At 44.2% G+C, this 19,865-nt stretch overlaps 1 protein-coding gene across 1 annotated transcript in view; it reads right to left on the reverse strand.

Moving 5' to 3' along the window:
* Positions 1-859: 859 nt before the first annotated feature.
* grin2ab (glutamate receptor, ionotropic, N-methyl D-aspartate 2A, b) overlaps positions 860-19,865 on the reverse strand; it is a 121,302-nt gene continuing 102,296 nt past the window's right edge. The window contains exons 12-20 of the mRNA XM_026171575.1: positions 17,668-17,821; positions 16,053-16,178; positions 13,552-13,781; positions 12,686-12,846; positions 10,491-10,678; positions 9,473-9,711; positions 7,273-7,456; positions 5,589-6,372; positions 860-5,494 (exon numbers count right to left, since the gene is read on the reverse strand). Coding sequence (XP_026027360.1) covers positions 4,492-5,494; positions 5,589-6,372; positions 7,273-7,456; positions 9,473-9,711; positions 10,491-10,678; positions 12,686-12,846; positions 13,552-13,781; positions 16,053-16,178; positions 17,668-17,821 — 3,069 coding nt within the window. The 3' untranslated portion in view covers positions 860-4,491. The remainder of the gene's footprint in view (positions 5,495-5,588; positions 6,373-7,272; positions 7,457-9,472; positions 9,712-10,490; positions 10,679-12,685; positions 12,847-13,551; positions 13,782-16,052; positions 16,179-17,667; positions 17,822-19,865) is intronic.

Raw genomic sequence — 19,865 nt, forward strand, 5'->3', positions numbered from 1 at the left:
CAGAACAGAAGGCAGCCAACATTCAAAATAAGAGCTTTGATTGTCCCTGTAAAAGCCTGGAGAACTATTCCTGGAGACTACTGATAGAAATGAGAAGAAAGCTACGAGTTCAGGCTATTTTGCCTTCCATACTGTATTTCCATGTACATTTTCAGATGTTTCCAAATCTATAGGTGTGAATGTGTGAATAATTGTCTGACTGTATGTGTTAGCCCTGCAGCAGGTTGGCAACCTGTCTAAGGTGCACTCCACCTTATCCTATAACAGCTGGGACAGGCTCCAGCCCCTACCCCCCTGTGACCCTGAAGTGGAAAAGAATGGATGGATGGATAGTCATAGAGCTTATTTTTGTGAGGATACAAAAGAACATGGAAAAAGATGACTGGCTTTTTGTTAATGGAGCTTAGGCAAACCCAACTTAGGGGACTGGCCCACAAAAAGAAAATGTCTATAGGACCACTCTCAGCCCCAAAAAACAGGGTTCGAAGAAGTTTCAGAATTTCTTGCAAAGATTGGGAAGGTGAATTCCTCTGTCAGTTACAAGGACTGTGAAAGGTTGTCTCTGGGCCAAAAGCACATAATAAAGAAAATGAAGACATTGAAATAGGATTACAAGACAATAAAGCATCAAAACAAGAAGACACCACCTGATGGTTGGCCATTACATCGCCTCAGAGTTCCTATTAGCCCTGCTAATGCAGACAGTAGAAATGCCAGGAAGGTTCCTGGTTCTCTGGATCTGTTTAGTCTAAAAGTGGCTAATGAATAATTGTGTTTTATTTTTCTTAAACTTCATGTTTAACACTTTAAAGATGAATTCGTTAGTGGCAGACTGAAGAACTGACACAACCCAGACAAGTAGAAAAATGTAACCTTTACTTATTTACAGATTGTACAGAGGTACTGAGTGACAAGGTAGTATTTACAACACAACTAGTAGCTTAGAAACCCCTGAACTTATACACAAGTGAGATACACGGCAGGGAGACCCACAGGACTACACACCAACACACTCTGTCCACCTAGTACAGTGTATGTGTGTTTGTGTGTGAACACCTGGGCCAAACTGAGATCTGTACTGAGCCCCGGGAACACTAAGTGTGCTCCTCGATAGCGGCTATGTGGGAGCCAGCCGGGTGCCTTACCGCTGACATCATGGGGCCAGGAGCCAGGAAGTGTAACCATCCAGGCCTCTGACCAAGACATGGAAGGGTACGTGTTGGTTCGTGTAGTCCAGTAGGTCTAACTCAGGGAGAACTTAGGTGTTGTAGCAAAATATGTACCACCAGAAACACGAGCACGTCATGCAATTTGAAAAATCTGAAAGTAAAACCAAAAGGTTGGTGTAAAAACCTGTGATGGTGGACATACAAAAACGCATACCTCATGCTCGCTTAATCACAACGGTACAGACGCAACATGTGTGTGTTTGTGTGTGTGTGTGTGTGCCTAGCTGTATTTGTGTTGTATGAGTAAGAGCCAGGTCAGAAGGTTACGTGTGGGACGAAGGGAAGAGAGTCCAGAAAAGCACACAAGCACACACACACACACACACACACACACACACACACACACACACACACACACACACACACACACACACACACACCACAAACAACCTGTAAATACACACATCCTCTGTCTTATATAAATGACTGCACGGTGTAAAACACACACGCACACAGACACACTCACACTCGCTCACAGGTAAAACAGCACAGACTTGTAGTGGAACTACGTGGGTGGGAGGGGTTTTTTTGTATTAACCACACAGGCTGGACGATCATTATTCATTGAGTGTGAATCAGATGACCCAGCTACGTGCAGCTAGTTAACAGGCATAGTTAACTAGTCATTAACCCAGCAGTGACGACTGTACAGTGAGGTCCCAACCAGCAACACACCAGAGGGGAAAAATAAAGAAATAAATGAAAAAAAACCCCAAAAAAACAAAAGCAAACAAAATCACGATAATCTAAACCATGCCAGTCTTTTTTTGTTTTTAAGAAGCAGAATTAAAAAGCCACGTTGTTATTGAAATGAATTCAACACTTAATACCATTCAAATCAAACAAATGAAATCAGTTTCTAACATTTAAAACAAAGATTTTCTCTGTACAGAAGTATAATATTGCAACCTGATATTGTGCATATAACTCACACATCAAACCTGTTAAGATTACCAAAAGAGGGGCAGCGTTCACCGTTCAAAGGTGCTGTTTTTTGTTCAAACTCTCTCGCATTCTTTGCAGCCAATATATATATTAGATATATGTGAGCGTGGTTTGCCTGTGTGTGTGTGCGCGCGTATGAGAGAGAGAATAGAGCATAGAAAGAAAGAGAATAGACAGACGCTCAGCTAATGGGATATCAAGTCCTTTTTCCATCAAAATCCTTGTGTTAAAAAATAAATTAATTAATAAATTTAAAAAACAAATCAGTGCCCTTACTCAGTAGATTATGGATTTCTAGAACACTCATACACACATTGCCAGCTTGTTGAGTGTGTCTGTGTGTGCGCGAGTGTTGCCTCTGTAACGAGTCACTTTGCAAACTCTCCGCGTTGCCACGTGACTCTCAGTGCTGAAACACAGCGCCGTGTTCTCGCCAACACAAGAGCCACACAAGTACCAGCTTACTCTGACGCGCGTCCAGGAGCATTCATTAGATGAGTAAATCTGCAACAGCGATACACTCAGCCTCTAAATTCACTACGGAGACATTAAAACCGGCTCCTTTGCTTGACATAGAAAGTTATTAGAAAAAAAGCACTGGGATCCTACGAGAGCCGAACGAGTTCTCACAGCTACTGATGTTAAGTGATTTCCAGCAAAATGTTGAGTTTTTTTTCTTTTTTCTTTTTTAAAAACACCACGACTGAACTTTAATCTTCTCATACTCGGTCTACTCTACAGGAGGAAGCAGGGGGAGTGAAAAAAGAAGAATCGAGGAGGAAACCTGGTTAAGGAGAGGGATGGAGGAAAAGGATCAGTGGGAGGGGGCAGGGCGAGAAGATGGAGCGCGGGTAAAAGTTCAAAAAGAAGAGAAAGATTTCAAGTTTGTGTTGTGTATACTGTATGCATGATGCTGTACCCCATTATCTAACACTGTAAAATGTCCGACCTCACAATGGAACGGTGCCCTAAACCCCAATGCCAAAGAAGAAATTAAGAGAAAAGAAAAAACATCTATTCAGCGAATGACTGAGAATATTCATATTTTTCAGTATAAAAGTGTTTTTGGTCAAACGTCTTGTGTAGGTGGCAGGGTATAAAATCTACAAAGTGCACAAAATGAAGCTATCTTGTAGCCTCGACACACACACCCAACCCTACACTACTATCCTAGACTACTGCGTATGTGTATGTGTGTGTGTCTGCATGTATGGATGTGTGCATATATGACCCTGTATAGGAGTTTAACTGTAACACAGGGCAGTAGGAAGCATGCAGTATGACCTGAAGGCTAGCTAAGAGAGGAAGCAAGGATGCTATACTGTATGTCTCTAGATCGATAAAACACTAGAACACACACCCTCATCCTGAGAGGCTTTTAACTGGTGGCCGCGTTCGGACCACTTTTTGGAATGTTCAATTATCTGACATCAACAGTGACAAACAGTCTGTGGTTCCCCCCCACCCCCGTAACAACAGACAGCACGTGTGTGTGTTCGAGTGTTTGTACGTCTGCGGGCGGGCGCCGATACACTTCTCAGACCTGTTTCCTGACCAGCTGCCCGCTGCCCGGTCCGGTCTGTTACATAGATAGTGGTTTCCATTCAAGTCAAGGATTACTCTAAGTGAAGTCTACTACTCTTTAAGCCATGCTGGCAGTGCAGTTTGGAGGCTCAGACAACATACGGGTTGACTGGAAATCATAGTGCAACAGGAGAGTCCTAGAGAGGGGGTGGGTGTGTTTAGGTTAAATATGCGTGTGTGTAATCTCAGAAAGAAAGGGGTTTCTTGTGTGTCCCCTTTATCTCCAAGAGGCTGGTGAGAGGGCGTGACAGGTCGGCTCGTCTTCCAAACACTTCATCACAAGTTCCCTTACGTCCCACTGCTGGCGTTAAGAAACCGTGTACAGTGTCCCTCGTATTCCACAGGATGTCGATCCGTCTTGTCGGACAAATTGTCAGTTCGTGCCTCGTTGCTCGCGGCTCGAGGCTGGTACACACACTGACACTCATACACACACACACACACACACACACTCTCTTCATCTTGTATTGTGCCTCCAGCTGTCCCTGTGGCCCTCCCATCTCTGACCTATGGAGGGTGTGGTAAAGAAAACAATGATTTATTTACTCGCTGTTAACCTTTTTAGTCCCGAGCTTCCCGCTTTTCACCCGTGTGTGCGTGTCTGTCTGTGTGTGTGTTTCTTGTGCATGTGCTTAGAATCAGAGCTGCCTCGTCCGGTCACACACACCTCTTTCTTTGCATGCGTGCGTGTTAGTGTGTTTCAGTGAGATTTTTAGTGTGCTGCGTGTGACTCTCAGACGTCAGACTCGATGCTGGGCATGCGGCGGTAGAGCCGGGGTCGGTTGCCGCCCGCGCTCGAGGCTCGCGGCGCTGTCACATAGCTCATTGGCTGCGAGGCAGCAGGTGGGACCATGTAGGCCACAACGGGAGGCTCCTGCGGAGGGTAGAACACCTGTTGGTCGACCTGGCCGCCATGCTGGTTGAAGTGATGGTTGCCATGGTTACCCAGAGTAAGTGACACAGGCATTCGCTGCTTATAGAGCTCATGGGCGGAATTTCTCAGTGGCATTCGTGTTGTAGCCTGGGAGGCGGGATCGCGTTGTGCCGTGCCCGGCGCCGACTGTAGGAAGGGGTTGTGGGATGGGCGGTCGGGGAAGAGGCTCTTCGAGCGCCGCGGCAGAGGCATCGGGGTGTCCAAACTGTGGTGGTGGGAGGGTGAGGGAGAGGGGGGGCTGCGGCTGCTCAGCGGACGATCAGAGCGCATTGTGAGAACATTAGCATAGGCCCCCTCATCCAGGGTCAGCTCCCTCTCCCTATCTCTGTCAGGCAGACTCAGCCCCCGCATGTGGGGGTGGGCCTGCGACTGCCGCTCGGGAATGCCGTCCGGAAGCACATTCTCGTAAGAGTGCTGGCGACTCAGCTGGAGGTGCTGGGCCGAGGAGGAGGTGGGGAGAGGGGACGGGGAGGAAGGGGTGGGCTCAAAGTGGCTGACAAGCCCGTCCCCCTCACCCACCAGGCCCAGCTCGCTCTGGGGAAGGTAGTGCGTGAACATGTCCGCGCTGTGTGGGTGAGGGTGTGTGTGGGAGTAGTGCGAGTGCAGGTGGTCTTCACTGATGTCATACAAATTCCCCAGGTGGGCGCAGGCATCGCAGCGAGCTTGTGGCGAGCGAACAGTGTAGAGGCCAGAGTAACCGCTCAGCTTGGTGAGGCAGGAGCGACAGTGGCCGGGCCTGACACTTTGCGTCCCTGGACCTGCGCTTGGGGCTTCGAATGAACCTCCGACCTTCTCTTTCACACTAGAGGGAGAGAAGACGCAGCTGATTATACACAAAGAGACAAAACAAGCACCTTAAACGGGGCTTTATGTGTGATTAATGCTAAATAAAATACCTGCTGTGAGTGTAGGTGCTGTATTTCTTATCCTTCAGAGAGTGCAGGTCGGCCTCAGCGCTGTGACTGTGGTGTAGGAGGCTGGCGCTCAGCTGCAAAATGGGTGCGTCTGACTGGTGGGAGAGTGTGTGCGGGTATGTGCTGTCAGGTGGAAACAGGTCAGGGGGGTAAGGGTGCTCATCACTTCCCCCCTGGCTGTCTCGCTGGTATGGGGGAACGGACTGGAGACTGGCCTGGTCTGAATCAATGGAGTAGATCTTGGATGCTCCACCTCCACCGCCTGCTCCTCCACCGCCCCCACCCCTCTTCCTCAGTTGATTGATTGGCTTAAATCCGCCCCTTGCTGCCATGGAGTCAGAATCTTTGTGTGACGGTGGCCGACTGGAGCACTCCGAGAGGTCCGAGTGCTGTGGGTCCTCGGGTAGGTAGCGCTGGCTCTTCATTTGTGGCGGTCCGGGCCCAGATGCAGGGGCGGGGCTGTGGCCTGGAGATACGACGCTCGGCTGAGTCTTCAGGGTCTCGACACTTTTCTTCCACAAGGCTCGGGGCTTTGATGCAGTGAGGCCCGCCCCGGTGAGGCGGGTTTGGCCGTTGTCATCTGTGATTGACAGCTGGGGCTTGTTGGGGCTGGTCTGGTGGGGTGGAGCTTTTTGTTGCCCAGGAAATGGCGCAGCATTATTGAGGAGGTTTTTGTGCCTCCCGGACAATGACAGGAAGCCCTGTGGACCTGCAGCGTTGCTATAGAGACCAGGACCCTTCTGAGGCAGAGTATGGAGGGAGTTACCTAGGAGACAAGGAGAGATGCACCTTAGACAGAAGATACAAAATATGGATGATTGGTTGGATGCTCAGCCAGGTCAGCTGATACATCATCTACTGCCTCGACATGCAATGTGTGACATCTAATGTATTTCTAATCACGAGGAAGGCGTGGACATGACAGTCAGCAAGGTGAAAGTAGTCACCTTTACTCACGCATACAGACAATGTAAAGAAAAGGCAGATGCTATGTGAACGATCTTATTACAGGTGACACGGCTTCCTGATTTGCGCTGGCACAATATATTAGTTTTGAGCTCAGAGCTCAGAAAATACAGTTAGTAGAACCCCTCTATGGTTTAGAAATGCCCTTGTTCTTCCAATTAAAGCTTTTATTTAATATAACATGAACCTGATCAGAAGATCTGCAAATGATGATTAATGATTCATGACATCATCATAAATTATGATTCATTTTTAACTGAATAACTGTGTAGGAAAACAGAGGCCCGTTGCCAGCAACAGTGTGTGAATTGCTTATTGCGTTGCCTAATGCAAGTTTATTAAGTTAGACAGCAAACTGATCGTGTTAGCCCGGCTGAAAACTGTTGATTTAAGAAGCAATAAATTGGATCAGTCATCGGTTCGTCTCCAAATGCCCCCCAAACAAGAACACTTTCTTCTGAAACTTGTCTACACCAGGCCATATAACAGTCGGTTTCACTCTTCAAAACCAGCACATAAACGCTTGGATGATTCTTTCAGTTGACGACCTTTAAGGCACCTCAACCGCTCATTGTTATTTATCATCAATGATTCCAACAACCACTAACAACATCTAACCAATGCCATTTAAAATGATAAAATAGACTTGTCTTTAAGAAGTAAGGACATTTCCAAGTGACCCTCTGAGTGTACTGAGTACCTTTCCCTGACATCATGTCTATGATGCTGGGCTGCACAACGACTGTGTTGCGTTTGGGAGAAGGCAAAGCGATGGACTTGGCAGACTTGAGCAGGTGCAGCATGTTGGCTTGAGGACTGAAGCCCAGCTCTGGTGCCTTCTTCTTCATATCTATATGAACGCCGTGGATACAGCTCCATATACCCTGAGAGGAGACGAGGAGAGGAAATTAATGGAAGAAAAGGAAAGGAAATGAGAGCCGGAGAGGAGGGAGATAGGAGAGATAATAGAGAGTTAGTGTAATTCACAACCCAGTGACTTCACAAAAAAAGTTCAGACAATCCCCGAGACTAATTTCCTTGTGAGGTAAATTAGCAGAGACCTCTGCATCCTCTCTCCAGTGCGTTTACTGCAAACCTTAACCTCATTTTGTTTTTGTAATGTGGCTAGAAGAGATAATCACCACTTTTTTAGATGAACTGCTTTCTGAGGCGCCTAGAAAATTAAATTTAGGTGATGATGTCACTGGAGGGGGCCTTTGAGTGCAAGGAGATGTTCTTCCTAGAGCCACTTAACCTCCAGCATCGCTGCTCTAACAGCATGTGCACGCCAAGAAACACACACAGTCACACAGACACACACACACACAGGACTCTTTTTGTAAAACACTTAATGTGTGAAATGCTGCTCGTCTGGAATAAAAGCCCTGCCTAACACAGAGACATGACATATGAATAATGAAATAGTGGTCTGTCTGTGTGTGCCCATTTTGTTTTTTGGGTGTGTATTTGTGTGTGCGTGTGCATATATCAATGTGTACCCCTGTTTGGTCAAGCCTGTCCCTCATCTCACTCCACCTGCGAATGTGTTGCCATTTTTAGAAGAGAGCCAGCGACGCACCGAACGTCAGAATATTCGATATCGGATGCCATCAGCCTATCAGCAAACAGGATGACATTTAGCAGTGGTGAAACTGGGAGAATATCTTTGTTCTTTCACTATATTTTTTAACTTTCACGTGTGAGAGAGAAGGGCGTTGTGTGTATGTAAATGAACTCGCGTCCTCTTAGTTGTCTGATTCCTCTATCCTGTCGCCCGTGCGCGCAGCAGTAAATTCATCTCTGCCTCAGCTGGGCTCCATTATCACACTGCCCTTCCTTCCTTTTTAATCACACACACGTGCAAAAAATTATTGTATCCTAACAGTAACAACTGTTTGTGTTTGAGACAGTTTCAGACAGCTGAATCACAGCAACACACACAGGCCCGTAGATTTATGTGAGTTTCTGATTCATCTGTTAGAAAAGTCCTTTCTGCACATCCCTGTGTGTATTTTCGATGCCCCGGAATAAGCATAAAGATTAGGCAAATTACAGAATGGATTAAAATTTGGATGCTTTGTTTTAGAGGAAATTTTTCACAACAAGACAGCAGCAAACTAATCATTTCTTAAAATTTACTGTGCTGTTTGAATTATTGCTGTTAGGCACCACAAATGCTCTCCACCGGCCCTCACAGCCGCAATAATGTGCTGAGTTGTTTTTCCCTGTTATTTCTCTGCTTCGGCCTGAAATAATCTACAAATATAGTTATGTTTGTTTCTCTTGCAGATTCTCTGTATGTTTAGCCCGCTTTTTCTCTTTATCGGATTTTCTTTGAGAGAACTCTGTTAGCCGGCTGTGCTGTTAAACATCAATAACATTATGAGACACTCACAGCCCTCATCCCATTATTGATATAGGAAAATCCAGTGCTTTCTTGCAGTCTGAATGAGCGTTGTACATCAGTTGTTATACCCTATAGGGCCCTGTTTTATCACTAAGTGCCATTCACTGCTATGAATTCTAACAGCAGCTATCTATTCCTCAGTCACACTAGAGTAAAAGAGGACGGAGACATCCTTGTGACTTGGAAAACTGACGATTGCATTGCATTGAATATTTTCACATTTGGCAGCCAACTGCACATAGTTGAGGTGACCAACTCGTCAAAGTCTGTTTGAACTGACTGTGAGTGGTTGCAGACTCGGCCCCTGTCTGTGAAACAATCAAAGGCAACAAGACTGCAAGTCCATGCTTCAAAAATGCTGGCAATGCTCCAGTGTGACTGAAGCATTAAAGTCCTGCGTGAGATTTTGAAAACTAGGAACCAAAACTTCCTGCTGTGAAAATGTGGGTTCCTGTGCACGCTTCCAGGTGTGTGATGATTTCCTCTTTCTTACCCTGCTGATAGTGAAGAGAATGCCCGGCCTTCCAGAGCAGACACCAGTGAAGCAGTATCTCAGTCTCCAGTAGAAAAGGTGCTCCGAGATGAAGGTGAGGATGGAGAGGCCCATGGCCGTGGCCAGCATGTAGAAGACCCCTGCCATGTTGTCCACATCCAGCTGACTGGACATTACCTCATTCTTCTCATTGTGGCAGATCCCAGTCAGCCACTGAGCTTCCAGCTCCTCCATCTCACCTGTTGCAAAGATGAATGTGAAGGGTTAACACTGGAGGGGAAAAAAGAACAACGTGAGGAATGAAGGCAAAGGAATTCGAGACGTAAGGAGAAAAAGTGAACGAGGTGATGGGTGGCAGAGGGCAAGAAAGGGATGTGGTGGGAAAAGAGGCATATGAGGCGAGATGGGGAGAAGGGAGGAGGGGCGAGAGGTGAAGTGGTAAATAGATCGTAATGGAAAGGAGACAGGAGGCGGAGTGGAAAAAAGAGGTTGTAGGAGGAGGGCGAAGAATTGATAGTGATGGAGTGACAAGGAAAGATGGGAGGAATTATTATCAAACTGAGTGTGTCTGAGAACGCGTGTGCTTGAGCACGAGGGTGTTTGCCCTGAATAAAATGGCCGTGTGTGAAGCAAAGCGCTTTAGTGGTTTCAGCAGTTTGATTTCTGTCCGACTGATTCTCTTTCTTCCATTCGCACCATCTCACAGCTTATTATACAGAACAATCTGGAGGAGTAAACATAACAGGACACGGTGGGCACACACACGCACACACACACACACACACACACACGCATGCGCGCACACAAACCCGGAGAGTAATGATGATGAAATGGTGTGTTAAGACTAGCCCTTGATAGCTTTCTGACAGAGGGAGGGAGGAGGGAGGCTGAGTGTTGGAGGGAGAGGGGTAAAGGAGGAGAAAGCTGAGCGATGGCACAACTGAGCAAAGTCCTCCAACAACTTAGAGACTTTCAATTTCAGTACAGTGTGTGACTGAGATGGCTCTCCACGGCTTACCGTCTCCTATGATGCTCAGTATGGCCAGGTCAACCAGGCGTTTCCAGTAGGATCCTTTCTGCAGGGCAATGCCATAACCTGTAGTGGCAAAGATATAACCGCTGCCGATGGTCACCAGCTTACACCCATCATCTCTCCCCGCCATGTAGTTCAACACCGCCGCATCGTAGATGAAAGCATCCAGCTTCCTGTAAGTAGTATACAATATACTTATTAAGCACTAACAGATTGAAGCCAGAATATAAAACAACAATCAGGACCTGGAGCTCGGTTTGGGTGAAGTCCCATTACGTGATCATTGTGTCCAAGTTAGATGAAAGTCTCACCAATAACGTTGGAAGAGTAATGCTTTTTGTGAATTGTGGGCAGATGATGGATGTCTCACAGTGGCAGACACCTCACTGTTCCTTTGGCCAGATGAGCTAAAAAAAGAGTTTACTAATACTTGTACAAACTTTTACTTCACCGACAGTCAAACTGGCTCAGTTTTTTACTGTGAACTAAATTATTAATAATAATATTTAATGTTATTAATTAAAATTGCAAGATTTTGAACGTGAGCCATTTTCACCTTCTGAAAGTGTTTGAGATCCACTGATTTAATAGAAAGCTAAAGCCAGTTAGCTTTACATATTACAGAATGTGTAGTCTTTAGGCTTCCTTTTTTAAACTAATATTGTGCTAATTATTCAGCTTTTGATATCATTTGGTGTAGTGTTCATGACATTTGGTGGAGTCAGGACAGCTGTTTTTGCTCTAAGCTAACTGGCAGCTAGCTTAAACTCTTACATTTAGAAATCAAAGTGGCATCACTCTTGTTAAACAGTCAGAAAGAAAACGAATAGGGGTACTTCCAAAATGCTCAGTTGTACAATAGCTGTAACAATTGGTTAGTAGTAACTGAAGTTACTATTTTTATAGTTTTTGTATGAACTTTTGCCTTTTTCTCATAAAACCAAGAAAAACGTACCTCTCCAGGGATTAACCCCCCCCCCCCCCCCTTCAGTGAAAAACAAATACAAGAAGGAAAGATAATTTTGTGTAACTGATATTTTTCACATAAACAGGCTTGTACCCTTCAGTTTTTAGATCTTGTTTTTGCACTGACACTATGGGCTGCTAGCTAAGAGGCCACAGTTTGTGTCTGATACTAGCCCAGATGTGAGCCTGATACATCTGAACTTAGCAAAGGAAAAAAAAACGACAGAATAGAGCCTGATGAATGATTGACCAAATACAAGGCAACAAGGACCCTCTATCATCATCCCATATAACAGAAGAAGCCTGCACTTAACTTCATTTTGGTTTTATATAATAGAATGAGTATACCTTGGGGCTAGACATGTGCATAAATATAAGTTATACTTTGGATGTAAATGCGCATATACTGTATGAAATGAATACATGGGCGATCTGTTGTTGCTGAGAGTTGCTGCTCCACAGATAATTTTAAACTAATATTCACTTGTGTAACTGTGCACAGCACTGGAAAACAATATAAATTAATTAAAGGATAGAGAGCGTCCTGAATGTGCGTCACAGACCATTTCATGACTGGACTGAAATTTTAACTCAGACTCCCAAGTGTTTATATTTTTCTCTGTCAAAACAACATTTTTTTTTGCCTAATAAGTTAGCAAAATACTGATGATGCTGCTGAACGTCTTCATTATACAGTTTTGATGCTGTATAAACAAAGCCTAGTGTATTAAAAAACAAACCTTATTTCTTTCATATGCAGTATCAATAAAGTAATTATTACGGAACAAGAAAACCAAAGAAATGAAAATTATTTCTGGAGAAAGATCAAAGCCTGCAAAACTAATGAACAAATAAGAGCACTGTAGCCATCCTTCTATTTAGTGTGTGTTTAGATGGAAGAATAAAGGTAGCGAACTCCAGAACAAATTACACTCTCCCTGTTTTGGCAGCTCGTTCTTTCCAGCAGCAACAAGACTCTATAATGAGCACTTGCAGACAATGTCAGTGACAGAAACACTCAGCACAGTTACTGCAGCATTTTAGCATAAGCTACTGTTTAGCCCCATGGGGTCGAGTTCCTGCATGATGCAATGACTCTTTTTGTGTTTGTTTTCACATGTTCTTAAGCATATGTGGTGTTTGCCAACAGAATGACCGCCTCAGGTATAAAGAATCTTTCCTTGATGTGAGTTGGCTTGACAAGTTAACAGTACCCGGTCTTGAGGCTGACTAGTGCATCCACGACGCCGGTCTGATGGTATTTGGTCATGTACTGATGCATATCTGGGTAGTTCTTCCTGATGTTGCGCTCGGTGCTCCCGTTTGGAACCGTCCCGAACCGAAATGGAGGGGAATAAGAGTACGGGCTCTGGAACTGCAGTGAGGAAAAATAAGTACAGCGAAATAGTGACATATTGTTCAAAGGGGGTAAAGACAGCGTGAGACAGGAGCACAAAGAGGGAAAGAGAAACTTTAAAACAGAAAGGCTCAGAGATGAAGAGCAGTGGTGAGAGACAGCAGGAAGACAAAGTAGGAGTGAAAAAATGGGGGGGGGGGGGGTCGAGAGTAGGAGTCGGAGCTAAAGTGTGAAAACGAAGGAGAGGGAGAGGAGAGAGGAGGAAGAGTGGAAAGTGACAAGAAGAGACAGAGGAGGAAGGAGGTGGGAGAGACAGTGGAGTGGACTCATCAGTCATCATCATTGTGTGTCCAGTCTAGCGTAAGACTGGCTGGGGTTCTGCTGACACTGCCAGCCCCTGGAAACTACACACACACACTCATACACATCCAAACACAAACACACACGGCTTTGATCTATGCAGCTTGTGTGTGTGTGTGTATGTGTGTGTGTGTGTGTGTGTGTGTGCCTGTAGGTCTGCTGTGCTGGCAGTGTTAGTGTGGTGACAGCTACGGCCAGAGGGTTTGGGCTGTTGAAGCCCAAGGGCGCTCCCTAGAGAGTCCTGTCTGGCTGCAGGGCTGGCATCCATTACAAGAGCAACCCTGACTGTGAATGTGTGTGTGTGTGTGTGTGTGTGTGCGCGCGTGTGTGTTTACATGTCCATTTGTGTGTGTTTAACCCCACCTTCTTGTCAGAGAGTCCAGTGACTTGGTCCACAAACTCTTCTTGGATCATGAAAGCAGCCAGGTTGGCAGTATAGGAGGCCAGGAAGATGACAGCAAAGAAGGCCCACACCGAGACAATGAACTTACTGGTGGTGCCCCTCGGGTTCTGCACAGGCACAGAGTTGTTGAACACCAGACCCCACAGCAGCCATATGGCCTTACCAATGGTGAATGAGGGGCCATGTGGGTCTGTGAGAGAGACGGAGACACGGACCAGGCAGGGGAGAAGAAGGAGCAACAATAAAGAAAAAGTCAAAAAACGGGGAAAGGACCCGTGTACAAAACCTTAAACTCACAACATGAACTTCAAAAAGTTTGAACTTTGTGTAAAATGTAAATTAGAAAAATGATGCAATGACTTACAAGTCATTTCAACTACATTTAACTGAAAATGGTGCATGTTTCAAAAGGAAAGTTAAGACAGGGGCAACAGAAGACTGGAAAAGTTGTATAATGCTAAAGAAAATAAACCCAGCAGAACTTATGAGGGTTTTTGGTAACGTGAGTAGCTGTTTCTTAACATAAAAATACAAAGTAAACTGGGGGTTTTATTATCTACATATACATTGTTATTGCTCTTAATTGGTTCTGTGAAGCACCTCTGGTTTTTAAATGTGCTATATAAATAAAATTGTATTGTATTTTATTATTAAATGATTACAGTAATGTGTGGTAATTCCTGTGCACGGGTTCAGAAATACTACAGAAAATCAAAATCTTGGTGAATACAGGTCATTGCTGCACTAACAGTAAGTTCAAACTCTTCAAGAAAAACACAATTTAAAGCTCAAGTTGAGGGAAAAACGGTCCTGTGGTCTGGGGGAATCAATATTTGAAATTCTTCATGGATAACTTAGAGATGTTGTGTGCTCTGGGCTAAAGAGGAGAGGGGCCATTCAGCTTGTTTTTTTTTTACTTACAGTTCAAAAGCTTCCATCTGATATTGTATATGGAGTGCTTTAATGCAAATGTGCACATCTGTGAAGACACCATTAATCATGAATGATGCTAAATGATATATTATTTCATCAAGATAAAACCAAAATACTTTCTGTGAGTAATACTAGAGCATGACCGAGTCAGAGTGCTAAGCCTGGTCAGGCCTGCGGTCCAGAACAAACTGTCAACATATGTTGCAATATTTTACATGAAAAATACAACAAAGGAAGTCCTGTTGAGCAAGGGAAACATTCTACTGTCAAAACAACAGCAACTGGTTGTTAACCCTTTTTCGAGTGAGAAACCAAACTTCAGTAAACATCCAAAATGGCCTCAACCCCTCTCTGTGAAGTCGAAGAGCTTATATGTATTTCTCCCAGCCCCTCAACATCATGGCATCTAACCAGCCCAACCCTAACCCTAAGGTAACTAATATGGTAATTTCACTGACCTTGATTTGCAACAGAAAAATGAAAAACTAAAGAATTAAATAAATTTTTGTAACGTCTTCTAACGTCTTTTTTAACTTCCAAGTATTAAAATGAATTTAAAAAATAATAATAACAATAAGAATCAGAAAACCCTTGTTTTTTTCTTACACCCGACTGTGTTTTTGCACAGGTTCTTCTTCCACCTCCTTCTCCTCACCATCATGTGATGCTTAAAACAATACGTGTTTATAATTGGCAGCCTATTTTAGAATAGAGACATAATTTGTAAATGAAGGAAAAAGTGCTTTATAATTTAATAGAATCAGGGGGATGATTTTTGTAAAAATGCACTCAACCTGAGCATTTTTCAATGTCACTGTGAAGAACAAGCATTTTCTTGGGTTTTAAAAAAAAGAAATAGTGGAAAAAGTTTTTGGCCAATCAAATCAAAGTCTCAAACAAATTTGTCCACTAACTGATCTAATTTCCAATTTGGTGGGTTGAGCCAAACCCAAATGAATGTTTTTCAGATTAATATGTTTCAGAGGAAAAGACAAAAAAGAAGATGAAAAAAAGCAAAAGAGGTAATCAGATCTCCAAATTGTGGCTTCAATCAAATCTAAATGGATCTAAATGTTCAGGTTAAAAATCTAGTTACAAAGTTTTAAACCAAGCACTCATTGTTCAATCAGTGGGAGGTGAAAAAAACAGCAAGCTAAACACATTGTATAGATTTCCTGAACTTTCAGAAGTGCTGAGTGGAAAATCAAAGGAAAAAACATTCACTTGCTACTTCTGGATCGGCCTTTAGCTGATTTAAATGTTAAATTAAGTCACAACCTTTTGTACAACATTAATCTCCAATTCAGAGCCGACAGGGAAGCTCCAAGTTTTGGTTTTTGATGACGCCTCAGATTACAGGTTTGGTAGTTCTGGGAGAGAAATGCTAATGCTCTGTAGCATTACCTGAACTGTCTGAAGTCAAGTGATAATAGGTCACTTCTTTTGCTTCAGGGCGTCTTGCTCCTGGGAAAAACGATTGGTGTGATATTCTTTGTATGTGTGTGTGTGTGTGTGTGTGTAAGTCTACCTTTGCCTTGGGCCAAGTTGCGGTTGAAGCCCAGCGGACTGACAAACTCAAAGAGGAAGACGGCGATGGCTGTGACAATGAGCAGCATCACAAACATCATCACCCAAACCGATGCACTGAAGGGCTCTGAGAGGAAGGAGAAGGAGAGAGAGAGGGAGCAGAAAGAGTTAAAGGCAAATCGAGTACACGAGACAGCGAGATATCGTGGAGGAGCAGGAGTGAGGGACGTAGAGGGAAAGTGGAGGCAGACAGACTCGCGGAAATAAAAGAAGAGACGCACACACACACAAAAAAACAGGGATGAGGGGGGAGATAAAGTGAGGAAATGATGATAGAGAAGAAACAGAGAGGGGAAAAAGGGATACAGATGGAGTGAGAGAGGAGGGAAGGAGAGGGAGAGTTAGTCACAGAGAGTTTGACGGAGCACATTTCCATATTTCTCATTATTCCCTTGGATGAGAGCTGAGAGAGAGGGAGAGGCCTGGGGCGGGGGAGATGGTAGAGGAAAGGGTTAGAGAGAGAGAAAGGGAGAGAGAGGGAGAGAGAGAGGGGGGGGGGAGAGAGAGAGGAACCAAGCCCAGAGTGATCTGCTGTGCCCTGCTGTGGGCATGTGTATGTGATCTATTTGTGTGTTTGGTGTGTAGCAGGGCAGGAGTTCAGAGAGCGGGATGAGTGCCAGAGACATTGAACCCAGACAAATTGTATGTGTGTGTGTGTGTGTGTGTGTGTGTGTGTGTGTGTGTGTGTGTGTGTGTGTCACTGCATGTGTAAGTATGCGACTGCCAGAGTTAGCCAACCCTGAGAGATTGTGCGCTGAGGTGCCTCTAATATGAGTGCGAGATACTGAACCGTCACTGATACCCTGGCGCAGGCTCAACACACACATTTGCTTAAACACACACACATGCATACATGCACGCAATCATACAATAAGCTTTAACATAAATACACGCACAAAGCATTCACCCCTTAACATACATACGGCCACAGCACCTTCGTTCTCCACACTTCCTTGTCTCACTACACAAACGTCCCAATATATAAATATATATAAATATATATGTATGTATATATAATATCGCAAAAATGTCTTGTTTTTGTTTTTCTCACAGCACACACACACGTGCATACTGACACATGGCTTGACACGCTGGGACCAACACACGCATGGTCCAATACATCCCCTCGCTCCCTGCCTCGCTCCAATGACAATACAAGACATTAGGCAACCACAGAGGAGCGCTTCAATTCCTAGTCGTCTGAACAACTGGAGAGGAGGAGAAGGCAGGGGAGAGGAAAGGGGGGAGGGGTGTATCAAGAGTGCTTTGTCTGAGCTGACTTTTCAAAAAACAGCTGGCACGCTCCACTTCCTCTGCTCTGGTAGAAATATTAATGTGCTTAGGGTGTTGAGGCTCAGATAAAGTCAAGAGTACAAGTGGAATTTGGCCAGCATATACTGTCTGAATAAAATATTCCATTTTATGTGCAAGACTTCGCCAACATGTAAGCACCTCCCCTTTTCTCTGCCCCCAGTAGTCAACTGAGTTGGGGGACCGCCAGAGAATAAAAGAAAAAAAAAAAGGGGGTCGAGTTAAAAAGAGAGCGATGGATTTACCGAGGAAGGCTGAAGGCGAGACGGTCCCGTTGCTGCGTGACACCATGACGCTGATGCCGGTCTCCACAAAGGGCACAGAGAAGTCGATGGCCTCTGACCTCTCCTCGTTAATGGTCAACGAGCCAACGGCCATCTCTGCCTTTTTGTACACCACCTAGCAACCAGAGAGAGAGAGAAGCACTGTTATACCGAGAGCATGACTTACTGCCTACACTGTCAGAAATAAATACAGTGAGCTCTGTAAATATTTGGACAACATCACACAGTTTCACTCTGACTTTTTCCTGCTTTTTATTTTGGATGTGAAATATCACATTGTATCACAGGGTATAACTCGGAATGTCAGCCGTAGTTGGAGGGCAGCTCCAGCCAATCCGATGAAAAGTGAAAGTACAGCTGTCTTTTTCATTGTGCCACCATTTGTAAATGTCTCAGTGTATTGTGACAGAGGGACATTCTGCTCATGAAGATGTCTTTTTTAGTAGGAAATAAAATATTATGCTTTTCTTTTTCAAATGTAATTGTTGAAAGGCTTCTAGTGGTCTGATCCGTGAACAATCTGTGGATCGTAATGTCAGGTTTCATTATCTCTGGTGTAAATTTCAGTTTAAAGGTTTCCCTGTGGCAGCGTTTAGGTTTAATATGATCTGTGGCTGAATAAATCATTTCCAGATAAGATAATTGATAGGAATTGGGTAAGACTGATGGTGTCCTGTCCCCTTTTTAAATCAGGACCCACGGACATAACTGTTCAGTGAAAAGAAACAAGCGGCTGGGCAGTCGTTGCATTTCTGTTACACTTTGAAGCTAATCAAAACAGATTAAAGAGTACCTCCCAGTGCTGTGTTTTGAGATCTGAGAGTGCAAACTGTAGGTTTGAGAGCAAAGCTGATATTCTATGTTTTTCATATTGATAACAAACTATGTGAAACAACCAGAAACATTGAACTGATCCAACTAATCGCATTGTTTTTATAGCCAAAGTCTAAAACATGCCTCGGTGCCCCCAGGGCTCCATCGTTGTCCTTAAAGTAATAAAAAGAAGTCATTAGATTTACAAGTTCCCTCATTAGAATTAACACAGGCACTGCAGTTTATTTCAAGTTCATCCCACTTAAACAGTATTGCTCTTGTACTGAGACATTAATTAATTTAATTAAAAAAAACAATTGCGATTACTGAGCCTCTTTAAAAAAAAAAACCATTAGCAATCCATTTTTTAAGAATCACTTTTATCGGTATTAAAGGAAATGAAAGTGGGAAAAATGCCCCCCCCCCCTTACGGCTTATTCATTTTTACTTTGCTAAATATTATTGTTTAACTGGCCCCTTGCCTCTCAGCCCATTCACGTTTCTAGGACCATCAATTATTACTCATTTGGCCAAACTAGCATGGCTCATTTACCCACGATGCCCTGACAGACCGGTTTATGGTTAGTGAGATAGGTCTGTCACCCCTAACTTGTCATTTGTCAACAAGTGTCATTACTAATGTGAAGAAGCATATTTTACACTGCATCTTTTAATAAACGTAACTAAATGTGGGTATTTGGGAGTCTCGTTTGGTGCCTAAACCAAAGCAGAAAGTGAAAATAAGCCAAATTAAATACAAAACACAAAGGTCCCAAGTGTCCAACCTTGAAGCAGATGGCCTATAGCAGCAGAAGACCACACAAAGGATCTGAGGCTACAATTTGCACAGGCATACCAACATTTTCCTGGTCTTATCAGTCTGGATTTCTAATGTGATTTTTGGAAGTAAAGGTCAACAACATGAAACCATGGATCCATCCTGTCTTCTGATGGCTGCTTCAGGATAATGCGCCATGTCACAAAGCTCAGATCAACTCAAACTGGTTTCTTGAACATGACAGTGAGATCAGTGTACTCAAATGGCCTCAACAGTTGACAGATTTCAAAACAACGGAGCACCTTTGGGATGTGCTGAAATGCGATTTTCACATCTTAGACAATCAAAATCAGCGAGCAATGTTTCGAGCGGCTTGCTAAAACTGTTCCATGAAGAATTTCGGTAGTTCTGAAGGCAAAAGGGAATCCAACCCAGTGCTGGCAAACTGTAACTAGCTGTAACTAGCTACTAAGTGAAAACGTGGGCATTGTTGATTTCTAAAGGCAGCCAATATATCTGTGTGCCAGTATGTGAAGGAACCAACTCTAAACGACATCTTGTGTGTAAT

This window comes from Astatotilapia calliptera, chromosome 6, assembly GCF_900246225.1.
Source record: "Astatotilapia calliptera chromosome 6, fAstCal1.2, whole genome shotgun sequence".
In the NCBI taxonomy this organism is placed as follows: domain Eukaryota; kingdom Metazoa; phylum Chordata; class Actinopteri; order Cichliformes; family Cichlidae; genus Astatotilapia; species Astatotilapia calliptera.